This window comes from Muscardinus avellanarius (genome assembly GCF_963383645.1).
Source record: "Muscardinus avellanarius genome assembly, chromosome: 6".
Classification (NCBI taxonomy): Eukaryota; Metazoa; Chordata; class Mammalia; order Rodentia; family Gliridae; genus Muscardinus; species Muscardinus avellanarius.
This window is the reverse complement of record NC_137791.1, coordinates 50,643,448-50,671,203: the sequence shown is the minus strand read 5'-3', so window position 1 is coordinate 50,671,203 and position 27,756 is coordinate 50,643,448. Positions and strand designations below refer to the sequence as shown.

The 27,756-nt window shown below is 34.0% G+C and overlaps 1 protein-coding gene across 1 annotated transcript in view; it reads left to right on the top strand.

Moving 5' to 3' along the window:
• Window positions 1-2,688: 2,688 nt before the first annotated feature.
• BANK1 (B cell scaffold protein with ankyrin repeats 1) overlaps window positions 2,689-27,756 on the top strand; it is a gene marked incomplete at both ends in the record, with an annotated part of 320,108 nt that continues 295,040 nt past the window's right edge. Inside the window, one exon of the mRNA XM_080697739.1 lies at window positions 2,689-2,758. Within this exon, the coding sequence (XP_080553865.1) occupies window positions 2,689-2,758 (70 nt within the window). The remainder of the gene's footprint in view (window positions 2,759-27,756) is intronic.

Below are 27,756 nucleotides of genomic sequence, written 5' to 3'. Positions count from 1 at the left end.
TCACAAAACTTTTATTGTAATCTACTAATATAAGTATTCCATTTTATTTATTTATTTATTTATTTATTTATTTATTTATTTATTTATTGTGGTACTGAGGATGGAACCCAGGAGCATTTTACCTCCAAATTACAACCCCAGCTCTTTATTTTGAAACAGGGTCTCACTGAGCTGCAAAGGGCCTCACTAAGTAGCTGAAGCTGTTCACAAATTGTGATCCTCCTGTCTCGGCATCCCAAATGCTGGGATTACAAGCGTGTGCCACCACGCCCGGCTCCATTTTATTATTAGCTGTAGATCTCTTATTATGATTGACTTACCAATTAAACTTTATCATAGGTATATATGAATGTATAGGAAAAACAGTACACACATATATAGTGTATATATATATATATATGTATATTGTATATATGTATTATATATACACTACTTTCCTATATATAGTTTGGGACTCTCTTTGTTTTCTTCTGTAGGTTTTGGAATTTACCCTTCTGGATAATGGTGAATTATTATAAATTTATATGTATAAACTTGCCTACGATTTTTATGTACCTTTGGCAAAAAAAATCATCATTTGTAAAATACGGTTAAAGCCACATAGTTTTAAGAGCCTAGTAACGTGAACACTGCGAAATTCTTACATGGTGATTAGCACATGAAATATTTTTCTTAAAAATAAAAAAGCAGAGTAGCTATTAATAGCAATAGTAATGAAACAAAAAATAAGTCAATAGGCTATACATTACTTTATAACTTTGGAAAGGATTGTATTTTCATTCAGTATCCAAAAAAAGAAAAAGCTAGAATAATTTTTAAACTTTTAAGTGGAAAATTTAAAAGTTTATGTAATACAAAATCTTATTAAGTAAGCTAGTTTTTAGAAGTCAGTTTGTACTTTTAAACGCATCCTTGCTTTCATTTTTTTCCCATTTAATGTTTCTATCTTCATGGTGATACAAATGGTTCAAATGAGCATCTAAATGTGTACTGAGTTTCCCTATATAATGTAAACCTTATTTCGAGCTGGCAGAGACTTGACTATAACTATTCCAGTTTCCTCACTTAGATCTAATATGTAAAGCTCAGAAGTGCTAAGAACTGCTTTGTAGCCCTGATAATGAGGTGCAGTCAGGACAGAGATCTCAGCCTTCTGACAGCTGGTCCAGGTTCGCTATTTCATGCATGTGGCAGATACCACTTGCCATTTGAAGACTTTCCTTATTAACACATTTTTGTGTGCACACATAGATGCCTTTGAAGATCTGAATGCTTTGTTAAAGAACAAGAGCTGGAGAATTTATGTTGGTCAAAGTTGCTATTTTGAGGATTATGCACTCTAGCAAATGTATTAGTTAGAACATTATTTCCTCATTGAGTTCATTTACGAATACTTAAGCTTTCTAACAACTAAGTTTTGGAAAATACTGACCAAAAGTTTATGTGCAGCCTGCAACTCAAACTCTGTCTTGACCTTGTATACTGAAGCCTCTGGGTACATGATCATTATGTTAGAAGACAACAACCTTTTCGATAGTTTATTATTTCAGAAACTAGATAAAATTTTTTGTTATATGATTTCAAATTCAGAATATTATTTAAAAATTAATAATAAGGTTAAAGGAAACATTGGATAGAAAATAAATATGTCCATAATAGTTTTAAGGCTTTTCTGACATTTCACATATTTCTCCAAATTTTCTACATTATGTTATGAATAACAAGTCCAGTTATATTGGGAAAAATTCACTATTTTTGATACTTTATATTTATAGTCTTCCTTAAAAAGACTGTGTAACAAAAGCAGTTGCTGAGCAAGACTTCCTTTTAGATATCTGTTATAAGAAGGAAGAAGGGACTTTGAGACCAGGTACTATTACCCAATGGTCAAATAGATCTTCAACTTCAAAAGGTAAATTCCTAGATGAGAGATCCTTGAGAGAAGAAGAGATGTTTGTCCTTTTGGGGGTATGCTGGGGATCAAACCCAGGCTCTGTCTGCATGCTAGATAAGTGTTCTACCACCGAGCTACATCCCCAGCCCAATGTATAAATCTTGTTTGGAAGGGCTCTTCAGGTCCATGGCTGTTAGGTTTTGCTTTTTACTGGACCCATTTCTGAATCTGAGCAGAAGAAGGAAATAAATTTCATATGGGGTTTACATAACTTGACAACATATGAGCCTAGCCTAGAAAGTCTGGGTAAAATAAAAAATGTTAAAAATTTAAACTTTAGATCTTTATTAATACAGATCTTTATTTAGATCTGTATTTGTATTTACCCCCTTAGCTATTATTCCTCATTTTTGACAGATGCCTACCTTCAACACAAGAAGTAGGAGCAGTTCGGAAGACCTAGAACTGGGGGGGACAAGAAGAGCTCACGCTAGAGTTACAGAAGCCCGAAAACACCCGGAGTGTAAAGGTGAGGAGGGATCCAGACCACAGGGCGTTACGAGAAACCAAGGCAGCCTTCTGAAAAGGGGGGCGAGAGCAGCGCCTGCATAGTTTCACTTCCTCGGGTGCCCTGCAAAGCCCGGCCCGAGCTCAAGGTCAAGGTCGGCGCCACCACTGCCACCCGCTCTCCCGGGGCCCTCCCGCGGTCCAGGAGGGAGGCGCGTGTGGGGCGCGGGCGAGGGCAGAGCTCGCCGGGTCTCCAGCCCCAGCGCCTGGCTGGCTTCGCGGCCGCGATGCTTCCTGCAGCCCCCTGCAAGGCGGCCGGGAGCAGGGACCGGCCCCGCGGTGGCCCGGCTCCCCCAGGTGGGTGACCTCGCGCTCGGACGGGCAGGATGGGGGTCTTGGAGGAGACTAAGGACCCCTGCTAAACAGTAACTGTCCTGGGGCCGCTGACTGCTGCCGTCCTCCAGCTTCTCCGATGGGGAGTCTGCACCCGGGAGCTGGGAGCTCGCTTCCCATTCTGGCCAGCAGGCACCTACCAAGTCTGAAACTTCCTAGGAGCTGGAAGTTTCCAGCAGCCAGGAAAAGTTCTGTAGCTTCTAAAACCACTATGCAATCTGTGTTAACAGATGACCTACAGGTCACCTCAAAATTCTATAAGAATAGCAATATCTCCCGTTGGTAGCATCGCACATTTTTACCTGTCAAGCCTAACAAAATCCAGCTAGGTAAAATTGCTAGGGATGCAGTGAATTGGCTCTTAGGGTGTTGTGCGTAGAACCTCACCACCACACCAGGGGATAACGGGAAAAAGTCAATTTGGTGAATACAAAATAAGTTTTACATTTTTAAGTGGACATTAAGGCAATTGTATTGTTATTTTTAAGTATTTTCAACTGCACTGAGAAGTGTATAATGGTTATAACAAGGATTGAGTATTGAAAATTAAGCCTGGCATGTTGGTGAACACCTGTAACCTAGGAAGACCCTGTTCAAAATATAAAATAAAAATATGTATGGCCGGGCGTGGTGGCGCACACTTGTAAGTAATCCCCGTGCTTGTGAGGCGGAGACAGGACGATCACGCAGGTTCGAAGTCAGCCTTACTGGCTAAAGAGACCCTGTTTCCAAATAAAAATTTTATATATATATATATACACACACATACATATACATATACATATTATATATAATATATATTATATATTATATATACATATGTATATAATTATATACATATATTACATATACACATACATATATGTAATGGGTCTGGGATTGTAGGCCAGAGAAGGGTTCCATCCCCAGTACCACCAAAAAAAAAAAGAAAAAAGAAAAGAAAAAAAATGGCCAGGGATGTAGCTCAGAAATGTAAGGATGTAAAAAGTTCCTGAGCCCAATCATCAGTACTAAACAAAACAACCAAAAAATTTATCTAGGATATTAGTATTATTGGGGCTGTTCATGGCGATAAATGCAACAAGAAAATATATTCAGAATGAAATCCTCTTAATTTGCTGAACAGAATTAAGTTTTGCAACTTACCAGCATTTTTATTTATTATTTATTTATTTATTTTTGCGAAACTGGAGATGGAACCCGGGGGCATTCTATCTCCAAGCTACACCCCCAGCCCTATTTTTTTATTCTTTATTTTGAAACTGGGTCTCACTGAGTTGCAAAGGACCTCACTAAGTAGTAGCTGAGGCTGTCCTCGAACCGCGATCCTCCAGCCTCTGCCTCCCAAATGCTGGGATTACAAATGTGTGCCACCATGCCTGGCTCCTACCAGCAATTTTTAGAAATCATGTAATTTTGGCTCTAGTCACTTCTCTTGACCAGTGTATCTTTTAATAAATAAACTTTAAAAATTGCTTTTTAGCTAAAATGAGAAATATGTTTGCACAATGGGAAATGTCACAAAAGGAATTAGAGCTAATAACATCTGAAAATGCTGAAATTTTAAACACTGCATTGACCTTTGTGGAAACTCTGCTGCTTATATGAGCTGTAGCAAAGCAGCCCTTGCTAGTGTCCACAGATAAACCAGCCACTCTCGTGAGCCCTGAGCAGATTATCTTGTTTGTAATTTCAATTTAACAAACTGGTTAAATAGAATAGAGTACAATTTGCTTTAACCTTCTAGACTAAGCAGTCTAGCCAGAAAATGGCTTTTATTTCACTTGGAACTCGAGTAGCGTTTTGAGACACTTGCTATGCAGGATAATGTGGGAGCGATGTAAGGAGATTTTTATATCCTGAAGATTATTCTTCTTTCTCCCAGCATTTTCCCCAGATCCTCCTCAGTATGATCATTTAGCACTTGTTTCGGTTACTTCCTTATTTGGCAATGGGTAATGAAACATTTTCTTGTAATAAGTTGTCATCTGACGTTAACCTATGTCCATATTATTGTGATGTGTAGTCTTCTAAGAGAACTAGTTATTATTATTATTATTATTATTATTATTAATTATTGGGGCTTGAACCCAGAGACATTCTACTTCAAGTTATATCCTAGCTCTATTTTATTTTATTTTTTGAAACAGGATCTAATTAAGTTGCTAAGGGTCTTGCAACTTTGCTGAGGCTGGCTATAAACGTACAATTCTTTGGTCTTAGCCTTCCAAGTACTGGGATTATGGTCATCTACCATGCCCAGCTCTTTTGTCTTTTGTGAAACCTCTCTCTCCTCTCTCCTCTCTCCTCTCTCCTCTCTCCTCTCTCCTCTCTCCTCTCTCCTCTCTCCTCTCTCCTCTCTCCTCTCTCTCTCCCCCTCCCTCCCTCCCTCCCTCCCTCCCTCCCTCCCTCCCTCCCTCCCTCCCTCCCTCCCTCTCTCCACTCACACATAACACATAGGGGTTAGTTAGTCCAAATACTTCATTGTAGAGAGTGACTTTCCTGTGGTCCTTAAGTAGTAACTGTTTGAAAGTAATTCTCTCATCAGTTCACCAGCAACTTTTCATCTCCCCTCAAGAGTTATGTAACAATAAGACAGTGAAGTGGTGAGCATGGTTTCCCACATGAGGACATCTTTCTAGGGCTGACTTTAGTGACCACATCTGTGTAAACTGCTGGTAGAGAGTTCTGTTAACTTGTTCTTTCACAGAAGTTGGGAAGATAAAATGCTTTGTAGTAAAACAAACTAAACGTGATTCACAATGGATGAAAATTCTATTTAGAATATATTTTCTACCTTATGTTTAACTAGATAATGTCCACTAATGTCCATAAGAGAGATATTTCTTCTGTTTCTTTCTAAAATGAATGATTTTTAAAATTTAACTACTACCTCCATTAGTAGTTATTTATTAAACTACAGATTATTTCCCACTCCATACTTTTAATATTTTTATTGGTATAATTTGATGCCTCTGATGAAAGTTAAGTAACTGATATATTTCAAAACAGAAGGCATGAAGGAGTAGAACTAGCATGTTTTCTGTCTTGCCATGTGCTGGATGCTTTGAAATAGCTTGTTAATTTTTTAATTGGTGCATAGTTATTATACAGAACAGCAGGTTTCATTGTGGCATATTCTATGTGCACATAGCACAGCCTGACCAATTTCAATACCCAGTACCTCCCTCTCTTGTCTCCTCCTCCCTCTTCCTGATCCCCTTCTATGTTTCTGGTCTCCTTTCTATTCCATGTTTTTGTTTCTCTGTAGCTTCCATATATAAGAGAAAATATATGACTCTTGACTTTCCAAATCTGGATTATTTTATTTCACATGATGCTTTCCAGTTCCATCCATTTTCCTCCAAATGACATAATAATATTTATTTTCCTATACATAGCTTTGAGAAATATGGCTTGTATAGGTCTCTCCTGTCTGTCTCTGGTGGCTGGGAAAACTTGCTCTCCTTACACCAGCTCAGAATGATTGGAATTATGTCACTTCTGCTGAGATTTGAGAGAGAGAGAGAGAGAGAGAGAGAGAGAGAGAGAGAGAGAGAGAGATCTTTCATAGTATTTATGCTTGATATTGAACAATTTAATAAAAAGTAATTGATAAGAATTTCAGGCTTTAACCTCAGCATACCCTTGGGTTAGCAGGGGGACTTTTTCTACAGCATCTACCTGAGCACATATTATAGTTATTACAGGCTGCCTCAGACCCAGTCTCACTTCATTGCTTATTTTCTCTCTAATTTTAGGTAAAAACTAAATCTGTCATTATCTATGTTATTTATTAAGAAGCAAAATCTGAGAAACAGTAAAATTTATTCAAAAATTGTTTGGGGAATTAAAAGAGAAAATACAAATCAAATTATTTTCCAGATGCTGTAACAAATAGTCATTGCTTCATACATGTTAGTTATTATTTTAATTCTTAGGTCATTGGTCAATAGAATCATATTAGCATATAAAAGTAAAGTTCTTATTGAGAAATTGCCTTAGTTTGGCTTCGGAGACAACTTACTGAATAAAGCAATCAAGCTCCCACATCAAAAAAATTTAGGGGTTATGGCTTCCTGTATAAAGAAACTGTCATATCCTTGGGGAAATTATTGTGGTTGATAGTTCTCAGAGGAGAAGAAAAGGAATCCTTAATGAGAAGAACTAAGGAGAGATTGATTAAAAGAGTATTAAACTAGACCTCTTTCAGAGAAGAATAAAACAAATTTAAAAAGACAAAAGCATAATCTATTTTCCCATATCACAGAGTATCAATTGTAACTCAATTTCAATTGATATAAAAGTTTACATAAATTTAATATCAAACAAAAAATTATTGAGTACTTCAAATTATAATATGATGAAGTTTTCTTACCAAAATCCTTGCTGCTGAGTTAAAAAAATACAATCTAAAGTAATAAGCATTATTTCTGCCAAATGTAAATCAAATGTTTTAGGAGTTTAAATGGCTATTACCTAATAAACTTAGTTATAGTTGCTAGTCTATTATTTTCTTCATATAAAATAAAATATAGTAATTTTGAAAATAGTTATGAAGCAGAACAGAAAGAGTGAATATTACAAAAATTATTATCTAGAAATGATATTTGGCCTTGTATTTTTTCTATTTTAAAGAAAAACAATAGTATCTAAGTTTTACTCCAGCAACTGAGATAGTACAGGTGGTGAGACATCTCAGATATTGTTTGGATTTATATCCCTTCTGTATTTGTTTTTCACTCAGAGAAAAATGAGTTATTTAGACATTTGCCACTGGATAGAAAATTTCCTGCTGTTTCCAAGTGTTATGCACTGAAATAATCCAGAAATACAATTTCCCTTGGTAATCATGACAAGTAATTATTCAGTGCCTTGGAGTCTTTTATAAGATTTTCTTTGTATCTGTTTCATTATAATAAGTTATGTTTTATTATACTCTGTGTCATGTTTTCCTTTATTTTAAACTCCTCTGCCACTTTGTTTGTATTAGCAATTCCCATTGTTTTATTTTATCTGTGCTGCACATTATAAACACATAGTGTAAAGTGCAAGAGTTCCTGACTTGGAATTTCATTTCTTATATTTCTCCTTTTTTCCTTCTCCTCTATTTTTCTCCTCCTCATCTTTATTGTTCTTCATCTTCTTTTGGTTTGATATCCCTTCATCCTTTGGTCAATATTCAATTCCTTTTTAGCCTGACATAACTTAAGAGAAATAAAATAATGTCAAGAACCCTTGAAATAATGGTGTTCTTTTAATAGCTACCTTTTATTTTGTTTCTACTCTGAGTTCATATGAATGAACATCATGCTAACTTACTAAGTGAGAACATCAAAAGAATAGTGCCTACTCTGCACAAAAAATTCATTTTTAGTATAATTATATGAAAATACTAATACTTTGTTGTGTTCTTACATCTATGAAAGATTTTCAATTGTTTAAGTTGAAACATATAAGTCATCATGTTCTTTTTTTTGCCTCTGTGTGTGTGTGTGTGTGTGTGTATGTGTGTTAATAAAAATTGAATCCAAGGGCATTATATCTTTGAGATATACCCAGAGCACTGTAAGTCCTATCTTATTTTTTACTTTGATACAGAGTCTTGTTTAGTTGCTGAAGCTGGCCTTGAACCTGTGATACTCTTGTCTCAGCCTCCCTGTACTGGGATTACAGGCATGTACCACTATACCCTATTCAACATGTCTTTTTAAGGGATGATGACAAAAGGCTACAGTTCTGCAATATTACAGGAATGACACTGTAGAATATGTTTAGTCAATGTCTAAAGAATCCATAAAATTTGTATATTTTGCATTGGTTGGTCACATTTTATTTGGATTTAATATATATATAGTTTTAAATCTCATGAGATAGGATGCATTTTAAATAGTGAATTACTGGGTCACTATTGGAAAAAGTAAGCTAGAAAATTGAGGCAAAATTTATATTGGTTTTAATTAATAAGCACAAATCTTATCATTTTTTCATTAAATGCTTAGATCTTTCACTATTCTAAGCCCTTGATTATAAGTCAGAGATCTTTCTCTTATCATGTCCTGTGGGTTTATACCCATATAGAATGGGTAGAGTTTAACTATTGAATCATTCAAAGTCCCAGAAATAGATACATAGGCTAAGAATAAGTTCTTGATTGCAAGCCAGCCAGCCCACTAGATGTTTAATGGTCAATGACATGCATAAGTTGGACTTACACAGAGTTGTTATGCTCAACATAGCTCTTCTTTCATTTAAAAATATGAGATTTTTGTCAGTGTAAGATCAATATTTGATCTGATATACAATGCAGGATGATAGCCAGCTGCTTTTTATGAAAGATTATCATACAAAAGATGTGAGGAAAACATTGGAGAGGTTTCAAAAGAGGGGAGAATCATCTCAATGTTTGATTTTCTCGTGCCAGGACATGTAAGATACAGCTGCATGTGTTATGATTTAGTCTGCCCATGATATGACATGTGGTGCCCTTACATTTACCTTTTTTTTTTGAAGGGAATTAAAGAAAGAAATTAAATTAGGCCTAGAGTACCGATTAGTTAGAAGAGGTAGATTAAAATCTACCTCTTCTGTACCCAGAATGTCTTCTTTAAAGCATTGTTCTTATTAAAATATGTCCTCTGTGTACTACCCATTGAAAATTAAACAAGCCAAAAATTAAGTGTATTTCTTTTATGTACTAAGAATACAGTATGAGTAAGTCCAGTGGTCATCCAGATAAGAATATTTTGAGTTTCCTGGTTTTGTTACTGAAGTTTGAAGAATTCCATGCAGTTTTTTTTTTGAAACTTCACCTATAACTGTTAAGAAATTGATTCATGTAATGATTAATATTGTAAGAATTAAGTTAATTAAGATGCTTAGAGCTTTGAATTGTATTGTTATAAAATAATAACAACAATATTTCTCCATGTTTTCTTAACAGGACGTTTTCATTTATTTGAAAAACTTATACAATACTGAGCCTGGTAGATTTTTAAAGTGTATTTAAATTTCAGCATACCATACCAAGTGAGAGAATGATTGTGACATTTATCTTAGTGCGAGAGGAAGAGGAGAGAAAACTGTGGCATAATTTGCTAGTTGTTATCTCACTCTGCCTGGCATATGAAAAAAAATGGCAATCCTGGCAGGCCACTGTGAGAACATTACAAACAGTATCAGTAGATTAATACCAGTCTGAAAGTATATAAGTATTATGTTCAGAGATTAGTCCTTTATCAATGTATTTTTCTATAATAGAGTTGAAAGTGCAGTATCCTCATTAAGTTATAGGTAATATTTTAATAAAGTGATGTGTGATCACCTTGAAAAAAATCAGAATTCAGTTTGCTTTCTTCTGGACTGTAGAGATATGAGCAAATTAATGAATTCAGGTATGACTATTGATGTAGGTGAAGGAATGAGACTAAAAATGACCCCAAAAAATCTGCAATTTGACAGGTACATTCTCAGTTTTACAATGAATGTGTGGGGGGGAGGAGAGAGTATTACAATTTAAAAAGATGTAAAACCAAACCAAAGTTAAATTGCATAAATCTGTAGTAAAAGTCCCCTAAGTATAATGGCATCCCTTGAAGAATTTTAAAGCAGAGGAATACAATTATTAGATTTTTGTTCTAGAAGAGCACATCAGGGACTATTTTCATAATGAAAAGTGAAACAAAGGAGTTGGTAAATAATTAATTTACCAATCAATAAACTGTAGAAAAGAGTGAATGACTTATTAAGATCTACTACCTACATACTGTTTATAACATAGTAATATGTGGTCTGTGGGGGAAAGAGATGTAAAGAATAACTCATAGGCTTAGGCCATGGAAAATTAGGGAGGATCATAAAGTTGACATTTATTCCAATGGAAATGACTGATGGAATAGAGAGAAACTGGGAGGTCATAGAAGAACATCAAATTTTAAGTTCAGATTTTACATTTTAGGGGCCTAAAAAATATCTACTTTGAGATATCAAGTAAATGGCTTGATATTAGGATTCTGGATGTCAGACCGGCAGCTCAGACTAGAGTATATCATTGAGGAAAATAGGTCATTTAAAACTGCAACATTGAATAACAGAAAAAAATAGAGTAGAAAGAAAAGATGATTCAGTGTAGAGACCTATGGAAAATAAACATTTAAGTGTTGGTAAAGAAAGAGAAGTTTCACAGTATGACTCAGAAGAGGCTAAAAAAAAAAAAAAAGAAAGAAAGAAAACAAATGTATAATGGCAAGAATTCAAAATAGAATATTTCAGGAAGGTAAGAGTGGTGAACTGGCCAGAAACAGGTCAGGTAAATGAGGGCTGAAAGTTAGTCAGTGGATTTAGCATCCTCCACAGATGACCTTAGGGATAGAAGCAAGTAGCTTCAGTAGAGAGGAATAAAGCAAGATTAGAAGGAACTGAAGGGTAAAAGTGGATGAGGATGTGTGAATTATGTAGATACTCTTTGGATTGTATGGCTGTTAGAGAAGCAGATGGAGGACATTTGGAATCGAGGAAACGTTTTATTATTTATTTATATCTTTGTTTGTTTGTCTGTTTATTGTTACTGGAGATTGGACTCAGGGGCATTCTACCTCTGAGATATTCCCTTGCCTTATTTTATTTTTTAAAAATTTGAAACAGGCCAGGAGTGGTGGCGCACGCTTGTAATCCCTGTGCTTGGGAGGCGGAGACAGGAGGATGGCGCAGGTTCGAAGCCAGCCGCGCTGGTTTAAGAGACCCTGTTTCCAAATAAAAAAATATAAAATTGGTCTGGGTGTGTAGCCCGGAGGTAGAGGGCTTCCAGGAACACCAGTACCACCAAAAAAAAAAAAAATTTTTTTAAACAGGTATTACCTAGGTTGCAGAGAATCTCTAAGTTACTGAGGCTTGCTGCAAACCTGCCATCCTCCTGTCTCAGCCTCCCAAATACTGAGATTATAGGCATGTGCCACCAACTCTGGCCCATTTTTATCTTTAAAATCAGTGTGACTATAGTACTCAAAAGCTGATGAGATCATGCTAAAGGGAATTTTTCCCTATGAAAACTTTCAGAGAAGATTTTCAGAAATCCCATTAGGAATCAACTTTTATGTACAGATTTTCTCATGTGTTTAAGTATTTGTCTCACTATTTTTCTTCTTTCTTTTTTATTTTCTTCTATGTTCTTGGATTTCCTCTTCCTCCTTTCTTTCCTTTTCTTCCATGTCTTTTTTTTGGGGGGGGGCAAGAGTATAGCTCTTAATGGAAAATAAATAACATATCTCTTTTTGCGAAAACATTGGCACAATGCAAAAAGATCCCTAGGCTTTACTTTCTTTACATCCTGTCTCTTTTTATCTAGACTGGAATCCGTGCATTATATCTGCAAGCCAGCCCTGCATATCCTTCATCTCCTAGAGCCTTCTATTTTCCTATCATAGTCACTTGTTTAAAACCCCAACCCTGAATAAGTATAAATATTGCTAAATAAAATCACATTAGGTTTGGCAATATTATAAATGTATGCAACCTTGTTCCAAGATTTTAGTAATAAAATATATTTAGCTCAAAATTAAATTCTGTAGTAAGGATGTTGAAAACAAATTTTTCTGTGATGTTAGAGTGTTGAAATCTTAAATTTTTTTTTTTTTTAATACTGGGAATGGAACCCAGGAGCATTCTACCTCAGAGCTATACCCCTAGCCCTATTTTTTATTCTTTATTTTGAGACAGGGTCTCACTGATTTGCAAAGGGTCTCAATAAGTAGCTGAGGCTATTTGTGAACCATGATCCTCCTGTTTTGACTTCCCAAATGCTGGGATTATAAGCGTACCACTACGCCCAGCTTACATATTTTCTTTCTTCTGGTGGAAAATAAATTAACACAAAGCAGAGAATGTAAGATCTCCCATCAGTTGTTTTATTTAGTAATTATAATATATTAAATTAATTATACAAAGTAATAACATGATTGTTATTGCTTTAAAACATTTTAGTGTTGTGATATGGTTTCTATAAAATTAAAATGACATATATAACTTGTGTTTATTATTTGCAATATATTTCTGTTGGACAGTACTGGTCTCAACTTTCAGAAAAATTTCAGTGAAATAGATTGGAGACTTATTTGCCTCCTTAGGACATATTATTGAGTATGTATTATCAAATTATTCTTATAAAATGCTATCAAAATTCACAATTCCTCCAGCAGCTTAGAAAGAACATTCATATTTATCCCAGGAGGTATTTTAATGGTCATATTTCTGTATTATTTTAATTAATATTTTCTCTTGGAAAATGTATTTTGTATATTTCTTGTGCATTTGGACTAGCTTTTTGTGTATTATACATACATATCATTTACTCATATTTAAATTGGTCTTTTGTCTTAAAATTTATAAGATTACATTAAATACTGAGGAACTAAACTTTATCTTATGTACCACAAATATTTTTAACTTTTTGTTAAATCATTTTGATTATCATGTTTGTTACCATTGAATATCTTAAAATACTCATTGTGTTAAACATGCTCCTCTTTTCTTTCATAGCTTGTGTTCTGTATTGACTGAAGGATTTCACAGCTCTTATGCTAAACAAATAGTATTCTACATTTTTTCTGATATTTTAATTTTTACAGTTGAATAGCTAATGCACCTAGAATGTTTTTGTATGACATGAAGCAGAATTCCAACTTAAACTTTTAAAAATAGAGGCAGTTAGTTAAGTAGTATTTACTAAGTGACCCACATCCTCACCAAAGAATTGAAATATGACCTTTTCTATGCAGTAACATTTAATATATCCTAGAATCTGTATTATGAATTTTATATTCTCTATGACATTCCATTTACTCTTAATGTATTATTTTCTTTAAAAAGTTCTCTCAAGAAACCTCCATTCTTCCACTTGCATTGGAAGATTTTTAAAAATTAATTATTTTTTTAATGGAGTCTCAGGATGTTACTGAGAGTCTCACTAAATTGCTAAGGTTGGTTTCAAACATGTGATTCTCTTGTCTCAGCTTCCCAAGTACTAGGATTACAGGTGTGCACCACTATGTCTGACTTACTTGTTATTTTGGTGGTACTGGAGTTCCTGGAAGCCCTTCTACACCCGGGTTACAGTCCCAGACCTATTTTTACATTTTTTTTTTTTTTTTGGAACAGGGTCTCCTAAGCCAGCGGGCGCGGCTGGCTTCGAACCTGCGCGATCTTCCTGTCTCTGCCTCCCAAGCCCGGGGATTACAAGCGTGCGCCACCACACCCAGCTTATTTTGAAACAGGGTCACACTAAGTTGCAGAGGGCCTTGCTAAGTGGCTGAGGCTGGCCTTTAACCTACCATCATCCTGACTCAGCCTCTTTAATACTGAGATCACAGATGTGCTCACTCCTTCCAATAAAACAATTAGGATGTATAGCACATGGTTTAGAGACATTTAATAAAAATAGTGAGCAATTTTAAGAAGAAATAAATTTAATATAGAGAATTAGGTTTTGATGCAGTTGTCATGTGAGTTCTGTGAACAATCTCTAGCTGGGCTACAAGGAACAATTTTTCTAATCAACCCATTTAAGGGGATCTAACTATCTCTATCATCAACAGGAAGCAAGGGAATCAAAAAGGCAATTGGCCAGCTTTTGACACCAGAAATGCACTGATGTCAAGACCTCATGAATGCCAGGATCTTGAACCACCGACTGTGCCAGTAAACATAGATTTATTTCATTGGAAATGCATAATGTTTATTAATTTGGGGAGAATTAATTTTAAAGTCCTAGTAAATCTTCTGTTGGATTGTGAGTAGAAATTCTATATATAAAAGTTTATAGGTTTCAGAAGAAATACATAGTAACTTGTATTATTCAAATCGAATGACAGAGCTGGAAACTTCCCACTCACCCTCCACAGTCACATGAAGGTTGAACTTCCCCAGTGTGGGTATGTGAACAAATGTAAAAAGATATTGCTTTCTCTATTTCCAATATCTTTGCATGTAACAAGTTCACCCACGACTTCATCCCTATTAATTGCTAATTGGAAATTATAGACTCTACTGAAATTATAAGAAGAAAAACATTTAATTTTCTTAGTGTTCAATTATGTAAGTTGCTAAAATAAAATAAACATCTACCTCCTTTTTGAAGGATTTTAAAATATAGAGAATTGCAGTGTAAAATGAATCAAGATTATTATTTGTAGCCAGGCACAGGGGCATAAGCCTGTAATCTCAGTCCTTGGGATTCTGAGACAGGAGGATCTCAGGTTCAAGGTAATTCATCAGCAATTTAGTGAAGACTTCAACTGAGCAAGACCTCATTTCAAAATAATAAATAAAATATGGCAAAAAGTGGAATTAAGAGGTAGAATGCCTCTGGGTTCAATTCCTAGTACTATAAGTAAATAAATAAACAAAAATAAATAAATAAAATAACAAAAAGGAAAGAATGACGATTATTATTACAGATTGGTCAAACTGATCTCCTGGTCTCTCCTGTTTTCCTATACACTTTTAAAAAATAACTAAATTAATTTAAAAAGATATCTAAGGCTTCAGTTTGTGTTCACTGTTGTGAGCTGATTATACTTATCACTACATTTATGCATATTGACTCAAATATGAAATGCAGCACTTGTTTATGACCCATACCAACTTTCTTAGTTATGCTAATGTCTGATTTCTTTATACCCATGCATAGCAGGTACTTAGCAAGTGGTAAATATTACTCCTTTCATCATGAGAAAGCATTCAACTTTCATGTTTATTCAGATATATGTTTACATGGCTCATTCTTTGTACTTCTGAGTCATGTAACACGTAAGTCTTAAGACTGAGGACCTCATATAAATGTTTTTTTTTCTATTCTCTTGATTATTGTTTTCATCATTCTATTAAAGACCATAATTTCTCAAACATATATATTGTAGCTATTCACTGTAAGTTGAACTTGATGAAACCTATGATATGGTATGAAAACAAACTATACAGCATTACTCATAAAATTGTGTGTTGCTTCCAGAGAAAAGAGTTAATGGAGAAAGAGAAGTTTTTCATTTTGATAATAAAATTTTGTTCAGAAACATTTTTTAAAAAGACTAGTTAACCTTTTCTTATTTATTTATTCTTGAAGGAAGAAATCCATAATTATATCACACATTATTCCCCCCTGTGAAATTTAACCAAACAATATCACATACAAAATGACTGGTTTATACTAAGAGCTGACTCAGTCTCTTGGTGCAGATAATAGTACTGTCATACAAAAAAAGTAATTCTTGGTAGAGCTGTACAGGTTGTATAGTTGTAAAGATTTACTGATACATTCAGATTTTTCAAAATAATGTCTGAAGTAATTTATTCCCCATAGGGTAAAAGTCTATAGGGAATATGATATTCCACCTAGATCTTAAATGCCAAGAGATGCCCCTAAGAAATGTTCTAGTTTTGAGTAGCATATGGGTAATTGGGAAGAATTATTACTATGAAAAAGGGACTATTGTATTTCTTTTATGAAGAATAGTAAACCAAAAAGTTATGAATTAAAACACATTTTACTTCTGATTTTTCTTAGAAGAATATATTAGTCATTAGGATGTCTGCTGTGTTTATACGTATTTTGCTGTTTTGTGGCACCTCAAGATAATCTTTTGCTCTCTTGCCTATGACTGATGTGTCACTTAGTAGTTGTAGGACTTTTGATAGCACAAGATCTCTCTATACTATGTGCTTTTTCACCAGCAAAAGATGAAATACAGTGATCCTTGGAGCAAAGTGAATGCTCTCTGATGGACTCACAGTTATGGTGGTTACTTAGTGGGTAGGTGCATGGCCATGTGAGACATTACAGGAGAGACCTATGCTTTTCTTACATGATGGTCAAAACCTGGATAACCTGAATTCATGCTTCCAGAGCATTATTCCTTTAGTGTTATGTTCTCAAACTGTATTCTGAAGCATATATATTCCTTAGAAAATGTTTTCTTTTGGTACAGTAAGTTTCATATATGCATATTAGAATATTCTGGTGGTCTAAGAAATTCTGTAACTAACAATGTATCTACAATTTTCATATGACACCTTTGTTTCACAAATATGCTTCACTATGGGCATATTGGCATATCAACACTGGCAGATAAATAAGTGATTTTGGACAAAACTATCATCTCTGTTAAATAGAAAATACCTTTTGAGACGATGGCTCTTCAGCCAAAGATTCGTAGCACTGCCTATGTTTTCCTTGGTGCTGGGCATATAGTAATATAAAGTTCTGATTGGATTAGGGGTGGGGGAGGAAGCTTAGATAAAAATGTAAGTGGGAGAGGCTGTAACAGGGAAAAGGGCATTGGTAGGCTGAGTAGGACATCCCAGAATCATCCCCAAATCATTTGGGATGTCCTAGAGAAAATGAGAGTAATAAGAGGACAATGAGTATCTATTAGAAAAAAAAATGTGCAAATGAACTGGAACTAAGAAAATGTCTGAGAAATTCTAAATATAAGAATATTCTGTGTGTTTATGCAGTTCATATTTAAGTAGCATGAAAACAGATCAACTGATAATGTGATTTTGTAGAAATCTTCACATTAGATTTAAGTAAACCCATCATCATGTCAATAATCATGTAATTTTTAGGGCATCTCATTGTTTGAATAAATCAAAGCAGTCCAAAATTAAGTACAATTTGACTAGAGTGGCCAAGAACAGATTGTTTCCTTGTAAGGAATGTTTGTAAACAAAACACATATTTGAAGCAAGCATGTGAGTTGTCAAGAGTGATCCAAGTAAATTATTGTTGAAACCCTTTTGTACCTCAAACAAGAGTAACTGACATAAATGAAAATAATTTAGTCAGAGAATGAACTTTATTTTTTTTTGTAGATTGACTAACAACAGGCCATGAAGAAACAATATTAATATGATAATGTCTCTTATTACTCAAATAGATTGGATGCTCTTTAAAGGAAGGGGTAACTTCTGACATCAGTTCAGAAGAGATAAACACATTAAGAGATACTGGCTGATTAGCTAGTACAAAGAGTGGCATTAGAATAGCTAGTTTAAGTTTATGAAAATGTTAAAGTTAGCCGGGCATGGTGGTACATGCTTGTAATCCCAGTACTTGGAAGGCTGCGACAGGAGGATGGCAGGTTCATGGCCAGCATCAGATACTTAGTGAGACTTTTTGCATCAGATACTTAGTGAGAACTTGTTTAAAAAAAATAAAGAATTAAAAACAGGATTGGGGATGTAGCTTGGAAGTAGAATGCCTCTGGGTTCCATCCCCAGTATCACGAGAGAAAGAAATAAGAAAGAAAGAAAGAAAGAAAGAAAGAAAGAAAGAAAGAAAGAAAGAAAGAAAGAAAGAGGAAAGAAAAGAAAGAAAGAAAGAAAATGTATTAAGTATATAAAGTATAAAGTTACAACTTTCTGAATGTCCTATTTCTAGGGTGTTCTGACTGCTACACCTCTGAATGCCCCCAGAGTTCTTATATCTACCTTTTGGATTACCAACCCTAGTTTTGCCAATCATTTTTCAAATTGCTTAGTTTGCAGAAAAGCTTTTAATTATGAAAACAATCTTAAAAATTCATAGATTGCAATAAAAGGCTTTTTGTGTAAGACAAAGATAATTTTAGACATTTATCAATATTCAATTAATTTTAAATCTGATAGCAAATATTTTAGTAATTTTTACTAACCTATTTCTAATCTTTTAGTATAACTTAGAATGTTAGTCATTTAGAATTTCTTCCAGGGTAAATAAAGACAAAATGAATGACTAGAATCTAAATGGAAATTAAACTTAATAACCTCTTGAATATCTGAAAGATTAGTACATTCTATGTTATTTTTCCAAGGTAAGACATGAACAAATTGAAAATATGCAATACCAAAAAGGATTTTTCTATGTTTACTTTTAATCATTTTACTGGATCAACTTTGTGGTTTTGGAGTGTTTATTATTTATTTATGTACTTTAAAGTTACATCTATGTAGCTATTTGATGAAGTTATATTAAAAAATAAAAAATTCACAATTACTTTTAATAAAAGAACAGATCATCCTCCTTATAAGACTATCATTTAGTATTCTAAAAATTTGACTGAATAGCTTTTAATAGCATACAAACTTTTTTTGTGGCACTGGTTTTGAAGTTCAATAAACACAGGATCAAGTGTCATTATCTGACTTTGACTCTGCCACTAACTGATGCTACAGCCTCTCTGATGCTTAGAAGGCATTGTATAGACTACTGATTACATTAATTGTTCGTAAGAATACTTTGATTCACACTAGTAACTTAATTACTAGTTTCTATCTTAAAAACACTACAGAAGTGACAATAACTTCTATTAGACATTTGGAATTGATGGCATTCTTGAGAAAGAGTGGATTAAAGGCACAATAATCTTATGCAGGGGGAATTGTGTCTCACTCATTCATTCTTGAAGTATGTATTCTTCATCTTTGGTGCTGGGTTGAAGGGATTTTCATAACGGCAGGCTCAGCTCTCATGCATGGTATTTAAGTGGAGTAGGGGTGAGACAAGCTTAATGGCTCTTTGTCATTTTATCTCCATTGTATCTCCGTCTCAGATGACTTGAGGTCTGAGTAGTTCAGTCATGAGAACTGATCAGCAGGGGCAGGCAATGGCTGAGTGTTTTCTCTAACTGCTGGGGGCGAGTTTTCACGCATAACTTCTCTTCCAGAAAGCCACCACTCATATCCAGAAGGCAGTCACGAGTACCATCCCTTGAGATAGCAGGTTTCATTCTTATAAGACCTTCCCCAGTGTTGGACTATTTGCCTATTCTCTTGTCAAAGAAAAAGATTTGTTAGGCTAACTTTTTATTTTAAACATAATATATTTTAAAGGAGTGTTTTACATCACTACCATAAATGAGAAACTATTATCACATGCTAAAAAAGGAAGGGGATCATACATATGCACAGACTGAAGGAAAGGGTTGAAAATTTTGTAGCTAAGTATATGCTCCAGGCATATTAAATCATCCTTTTTGACAATGTTGGAGTTCCTGAAGTCACAAGAGCTCCAAACTGAGACCTTGTCCTTGTAGGAATCAGGATTGAAGAAATATTCTAAAGGGATTGGCTTTCTTCCTTGTAACACTCTATCACTGTGTCTATAGGAGTTTGCTTTCCTCCCACTAGTAAATGCTGTTCTCCAAAAGCAGATTTCACTTACCACAAGTTTGACACACACTTTCATTGACTGTGTAACAGGGATTAGGCACTATGATAAACTGTCTACATACTTTATCACCTGGAATTCTCACAGCAACTAATTTCATAGAAGATGTCATACACGTGTTACAAGTGGGGGATCTAGACCCAGAGAGGTCATTTGCTTCGAAGCATCTACTGGCTAATAATAGATCTGGATTCTGAATTTAGAACAACCTGAATACCAAACCTTGTTTTATTAAACACTGTATGTCTCTCTGAAATAAACCCGTTTCATTATCACACAAATATGTATCTGCAATTATTCTGTCCATGTAAACATTTCTGTTTCTCTATTAAATAGAGTAGTATTTTATTAAAAAATGTGCAACATAAAACATGGTATTGTTGTCTATTAATAACCATCATAGGAAGATTCTTCACTAGAAAATACAAAGCACAGTTTCCAAATGATAGTAGTAAGAAAAAAAAGATTTGCTATTTTGAGATTCTTAGAAATGAATGGAGTAACAAAAAGTGAAATATCTACAATAAAATGCTTGAGTAACGGGCATTTTAATAATGGCCATTAGGGATACCTGAAATTATCAAAGCTGCAATACAAATGTCATTAAAATAAATGGTAAAAAGTTCGCACTAAAAGGTATTTTAAGAATGCAGACTATTCATTTGCATTTGCCTAATGTTTTGCATCCTCAAAGGAATTTTCAAACCCCCACTAATTGACTCTCAGAAAATTCTTCTAATGTATCATTTGCTTTGACTTGATGGGAAATCTAAACAATGATCATTTAAGCTATTTAATCAGGGTTATCCTATAAACACCATGTGAAGAGAAATACACTACATTTCTCTCTGTTTTGCTTAAGAAGGATTTAGAAAAGGGGGAGAAGGAACTTGAGCTGTAAAGAACGTTCAGATGCTGTAGTAGACAAAATTCCTCAAAAATGTGTCCTAACCCCCAAACCTGCGAATATGTCAGGTGACATGGCAAAGGGAAATCAAGGCTGCAGATGGTATTAAGGTTGCTAATTAGCTGACGGTGAGGTGGGGAGATTATTATGGGGCATCCTGATGCACACAATATAATCACAAAGTCCTTAAAGGGAAGCAAAAGAGGGAGAAACAGAAAAACCACAGCTTGAGAAGGACTTGGGCTATTATCTCTCCCTTGAAGATGGAGGAATGAGACCATGAGCCTGTGCCTATTAAACTGCTTGTGCCTATTAAAAATTGGAAAATGCAATTAAAATGACTTTTCTAAAGGCCTGCAGAAAAAAAACGAAGCCCTTGCAATGATTTTAGCCCAGTATTAACCATTTCACTGACTTTCAAAAATATACAGATAGTAGTCATTTGTTCCTTTAAAGCCACTGGGAGGCCGGGCGTGGTGGCGCACGCTTGTAATCCCCGCGCTTGGGAGGCGGAGACAGGAGGATCGCACAGGTTCGAAGCCAGCTGCGCGGGCTGGTTTAGGAGACCCTGTTTCCAAATATAAAAATGTAAAAATAGGTCTGAGAGTTTAGCCCGGAGGTAGAAGGGCTTCCAGGAACCCCAGTACCACACAATAATAATAATAATAATAATAATAATAATAATAATAATAACAATAATAATAAAAAATTTAAAAAGTAAAGCCACTGGGAGCCAGGTGTGGTGGCACACGCCTATAATCCCAATAGTTAGGAATCTGAGACAGGAGAATGCAGGCTGGAGGTCAGGCTCAGAAACTTAGTGTCACTGAGGCTCAAAGTATAAGTCACTTAACGAAGATTAAAGAGTTTTTAAATGATGAACTCAGGACTGAAATGTTTTGCTAAATTTCTACTACTCATTGTGCCAAATACTGTCTGCTTCCAAACCAAACCTTCAAAGACAAAGATATTCTGAGAGATACACTAATTTAGATGTACAAGTATTATTCCATTCTTTCAAAAATGTACTAATATTATTTTATGGTCCTACTTTGGCTTAATATCGGAGGACATGAACCATTTTTTTTAACCTTGGTAGGAAATTATTTTGAGACCATTCTTCTTCTAACGATAAGCTTTCATTTGGAGTAGGGCTAGCTTGCCATGCATAGAACCATACAGCATAATATTTTAGGTTATTTTCTTATAAAATTAATACATGTAAATCACAGAACACTTGAAAATAAATAATAATATAAGAATAAAATTATAATATACCACAATCCTCCACTCAGAAATACTGTTAAAACTTATCTTGAGTTGTATCAGTTTGTATGCATATATATAAAATGAAGCTCGTATTGTATTACAGCTTTATGATTTTTATTTTTATTTATCAATTTTTAGTTTTGTGGTATTGGGAGTTGATCCCAGGGCCTCATATGTGCTAGGCAAGTATTCCACCACTGAACACTCTTAGCTCAATTTTCAGTTTTTTAAATGTTCAAATCATAAAAACACAGATATTTGTCAAACAGATGTTTTGTAAAATTTAGATATTTTTTATTTGTATATTGGATCTATTTCTTTTTTTGTGATACATAGGATTTATTGGCAATTATTTTTAATTATTTTAATTATTTTTAAGACAATAAATATTGTCTTAAAATATTTTAAGACAATAAATAAATATACTGATCCTAGGTTTACTAACATGGGATATTCCTCACCATAGGTGAGATATTAAATTCCCTGTGATTGAGCAATTTATATTAATCCATTTTTTTTATAAAATGTTAGTCCCTTTAAGGGCAGAAATTGTGCTTTATAATCTTTTTATCTCTTAAAGAAAACATTAGTTCTCTTTATAGTAGTCATAAAAGGTTATTAAACATAGACAAAGACATAAAGGGAATTAAAAATGTATTTTATCAACATTGTAATACTTATGGGTGATTATGATAAATTATCCTGTTGAATTTTAAAATATCTGATCCCCAAATCCAAACAATAAATGAGAACTATAAGTGGAGAGGATTAAGGTTATAGAAAAGTAGAAAAGAATATTATTTGTTTAAATATCATAGGAAGTATTAGAATTTTTGAAGAATATACTGAGGAAAATTTTAATACTTCCAGACAGTAATATATAAGTATTATATGTATGATATATATATGCATATATACTATATGTAATATAGTGATGTACACATTTTATATATAAGATATGAATACATTTATATACACCACTAATTTCTAAACTTTGATTTTACTACAGTAATTTAAATGGCAAGTGGTAAAATTTTAAGTACCAGTAGTATTTTTATATTTTTGGTACTGAATATTGAACCCATTCTACTTCCAAGTTACACTCACTCCAGCACCTTTTTAAATTTTTTTCTGAAGCAGGATTTCACTAAGTTGTTGAGAGTCTAACTATGTTGCTTGAACCTGTGATCCTCCTGTCTCAGCCTCCCATGTACTGGGATAACAGGTGTGTACCACCATGCCAGGCTAGTAGTATCTTATTTTTACAAACTTAAGTTATATCTAGGAAAAAAATCAACAGTGTATTTGGACATCTATTTCTTTATATTGTATTTATTTTTAATATTTATTTATTTATTTATTTATTTTTGTGGTGCTGGGGATGAAACCCAGAGGCTTTCTACCTTTGGGCTACACTCCCAGACCTATTTTGTATTTTATTTGGAAACAGGGTCTCACTAAATTGCTGAGAACCTCACTAAGTTGCTGAGGCTGGCTTCAAACCTGTGCAATACTCCTGTCTCATCCTCCTAAGTGCAGGGATTATAAGAGTGTGCCACCACGCCCAGCAATCTTTATATTGTATTTAAGTACAAATATTTAAAATCAGATTCATTGAAGTAGATTACTAAAATTACTTCACAATAATTTTAAAACACTAAATTTTATATATTCTTGGCATGGTTTTATATAGTGTAGAGCTTCAGGTTTTAATGGACATTAATATGAGTAGAGGAAAACTATAATCAGTTGTAATATTTCTTTCTGGTTTTTCATATTCTAAAATTATATTTCTTTGTCTGGAAATTCACATTTTATACATAGATCTTATTATACATAGATCTTATTATATTTTACATTTCTAAATGTCAAATATTAATGAAAACAGGCCCATCAGGAATTTCTAATATTTCATTATTTCTGTTCAGAAAAGTTAAGCATTCAAATCTTTGTAAAGTATTAGCCATGGGTAAAAAAAATGAGCATTATTTTCCTTAACTCTAGATTTTTTAGGTTAGTACTTGATTTCTGGGCTGTTGTAATTTTACTAATATGACACTTGGAGTATGAGAATTTATTATAGTAAAATGGCAATCCTTGAAAAAAATAGAGTGACATGGAATACTTTAAAGTTGCTTTAACTTAATCACAAATTGATTGTTCAATCCTCTTCTCCAAATTTCATATACATTAGTTTTTATAATTTTGGGTAAACATCATAAATATAATAATCACCTAAAAATTATAAATTTTAGATACATAATTTGAAATATTGTACCCTTTGTAAATGGGCAATTTGGCCCTCATTTGACAAAAATTTTTTTTGAGCAAGTTAAAAATTCTAGTGTATTGAATGAATACTTTGTATTCCGTTTTTTTTAATATAACCTACATATTTTTTCTTTATAGGAAAAACTAAAATTTGCACTTTCTTTTTGTTACATCAAAAAACTTGGAAACTAAGAACTTTGACATTATTATCAACTGTGGTACTAGAAATCATGTCATTATAAATACCTTCTTACAGTGATTTTCAAACTTGAGTCAACTGAAGAGTAACCTGGGAGCTTAATTACGTGCAGATTCTTTTCCAGGACCAAATTCTGAAAAATTCGAATTCTTTCAAGCTTCCAAAGGTGGTTCTGATGCATGTATGCCCATGATAACATTTTGAGATGAGAACGGGGTTAATATGGAGCAATAAAGCTGCTATCAAGTGTTCTCACAAAGCTGAGGATTATTCTAGAGTTACTTAGTGTGTTTTGACCATTTGCTATTTTGTGAACTCTACCCAGTCTTGTTTACCAGGAGCACGGGCCCCAGGAGGCCTTGGGGAGCTTGTGTGGGTGGTAGGGAGACACACTCTGCTAGGTCTGCTGTTTCCCTTCCGATTGAGAACTGCTACAGAGGATGCAGACATCGATGTTGCTTCCTTACTATTTTGGTTTGGTTTGCATCAGATGAGTAGATATTTATCCTATTCTTTGTTCAAGTATGCACTTTTCTGGTACATAGCTATTTACAAAATATTTTGAATTCCCCACAATATAAAACAGGTTTTAAGAAAAAATTACTGCTGAGGGATTTTCTCATGCTATGTTCTTAATCAGCTATGTATTAATGACACAATGCCATACATCATTCTGCACATGACAAGACTGGTGAAAGACATTATCACTGAAGTGATAATCAAATGCTTCCAATGTTAAATAATCAAATGCTTCCAAATGCTTCCAATGTATGGGAGTTAAAAGACATGGAGTGTATTTACTAGGGATATGCTTTAGTAATAGAACATCTATTTACACAGATCTTAAAGTTCATGAAAGAGGTTCAGGAAACAAACTTTTTATCATAATTCTCATGTCACAATTGTTCATCTTTTCTTTTCTTTTTTCCCTACTACTGTGACCATCTTGATTTGGAAAGAAGATATTGATTTGGGAAGAAAGGGAGAATTAAGAAACAAGAGAATGTCTAAAAAGAACTGAAATCATTCTTTTTTAATCTCATCAATTGGCCATTTGCTATTATCCACTGGAAACTCCAAGAAACTGCAGTTTTATTGTATTTTGTCAGTAATACTTCTTGCAGTATGGTTTGCTACTCAAACTAGAGCTTGGTAATAGGTGCTCTGTGTATAAGTTCAGCCTTATGGCTGAGTATAGGTATGGCCTTGGGCTCGTCCCTCAGACTTTCTATCCTGTGTCATCTCAAGGTTAAAATTTTATTTTTGAGTTAAAATAATTTTCATAAGACTATTGCATTGCAAGTAATATAAAAGCACACCATAATGCTTATGTGAGTATGTTTATTATTACTGGGAATTTCAAAGTATATTTTTTGAAATGTGATATATTTATAACCAAGTGTAGCCACTTTTCAGTAGAAATGACTCAGAAGAGAGGGATGAGGATGGAGCAAAAATATCCCTCTTTGGAGTTTGGGTTTTTAAGTAACATTATGAAATAAAGCAAAAAAAAAAGACAGAAGGAAAAATAAATTTATTGCTTTAATTGATTACGAAGTTGATGTTAGCTAATGTGGCTTATATTTTTGAGGAAGGAGAATTTGTCCTTTGAAATCTGATAGACATATACACCTGCCCTGATGCAGAAAAACTGCCATCATAGGTCAAGAGCTACGGAAAACATATGCCTTGGGTGTTACAGAAACTAAGCAGCTGTAGGCAAGTGCTGGAATGCTGACTGTGGGCTTATTCTCATACTTGACCCTTAGTATATTCTTCATGATTTTTACTGATCCACTAAAATTGGAAATATAAAAATTTGAGGAGTAAGTAGAACCTACTACTAATCTACTCAAAATTACATTGTCAGTATATTACCCAGAATCTTTAAACATATTTCACTTTGAGGTCTGAATACTAAAGTCTACATTTATCATGGATGACATGTGATTTCTTCAGGTGATAATTTTGATTTTTCAGTTATGCTAATTAAGATTTACTAAGTCATTTAAAGAAAATTCAGTTTTCAAATTAGGGATGTACCGAAATTACTACTGACAGATATGGTAGCTTTGTATTTATAGTGTTGGGTAATTTGGATATTTAAAAATTAATAGAGGTTAAAATGTAACTTACTTTTGAGTACTCTGTTAGGGAGCTGCCACTGTAATCTGGACATTTTTTCAATATTACAAGTTTTATTAATTTGTATCAGACATTTTTTTTTTTTTTTACGGTATTGGGGATAGAAACCAGGGACATTCTACCTCCGAGCTCCATCCCCAGTCCTATTTTTCACTTTTTATTTTGAAACAAGGTCTCACTGAGTTGCTGAGACTGGCCACAAACCACAATCCTCCTGTCTCAGCCTCCTGAATGCTTGGATTACAAGCATGCACCACAACGCCTGGCTCAGACTTTTGTTTTTAATATCAAGAATATCATATAATCTACATAAATAAAATTCACTTTTATTTTACTTTTTAAAGACTTTTCAAAATGTGTACATTTGACAAACCAATATAATCATGTAAATTTAGCGAAGAAAATAATTACTCAAGGATAAAATCTATGTTCTGTGTATTCAAAAATCTACCCTAACAGTCCTAACTTTTCTGTAATTATATGTTTTTCCTTGAAATGAACTTTACGTTTGTGGAGAGGTCTTGGCCACAGGGCGAGGCATCTCCAAGATGAATTTTCCTAGAACCACATAAATCTACAAAACTTTGATCCCATTGCAGCCTCAATTATAACTCTAGCAAATTCTCAGTAAGCATTTGTTGATCACCAATGTGGCCAAAGGCTAGTTATACAGATTCAATTACTCATAAAAGAAAACTGGGAAACATGAGTTCAAATTTAATTTTCTTTTATATAAGCCATACAAAAAAACCATAAGGAAATCATTACATAGAAGAATGTAACTTATAGGCTCATGTTTCCCAACTGTTTTTTCTTATTCAGTAACTTAGTTTGCGTATTTAATTCCGAAATGAAATAAATTTATTCTTTTCTACTCTTCTCGTTTTTTTCAGTGCAGATCAGGTCCTCTTTTACTGATGTCAAAGTGAACAGCCAAATACATTGCACAAAGTTCTGTCAGCTAAAAGAGTTTC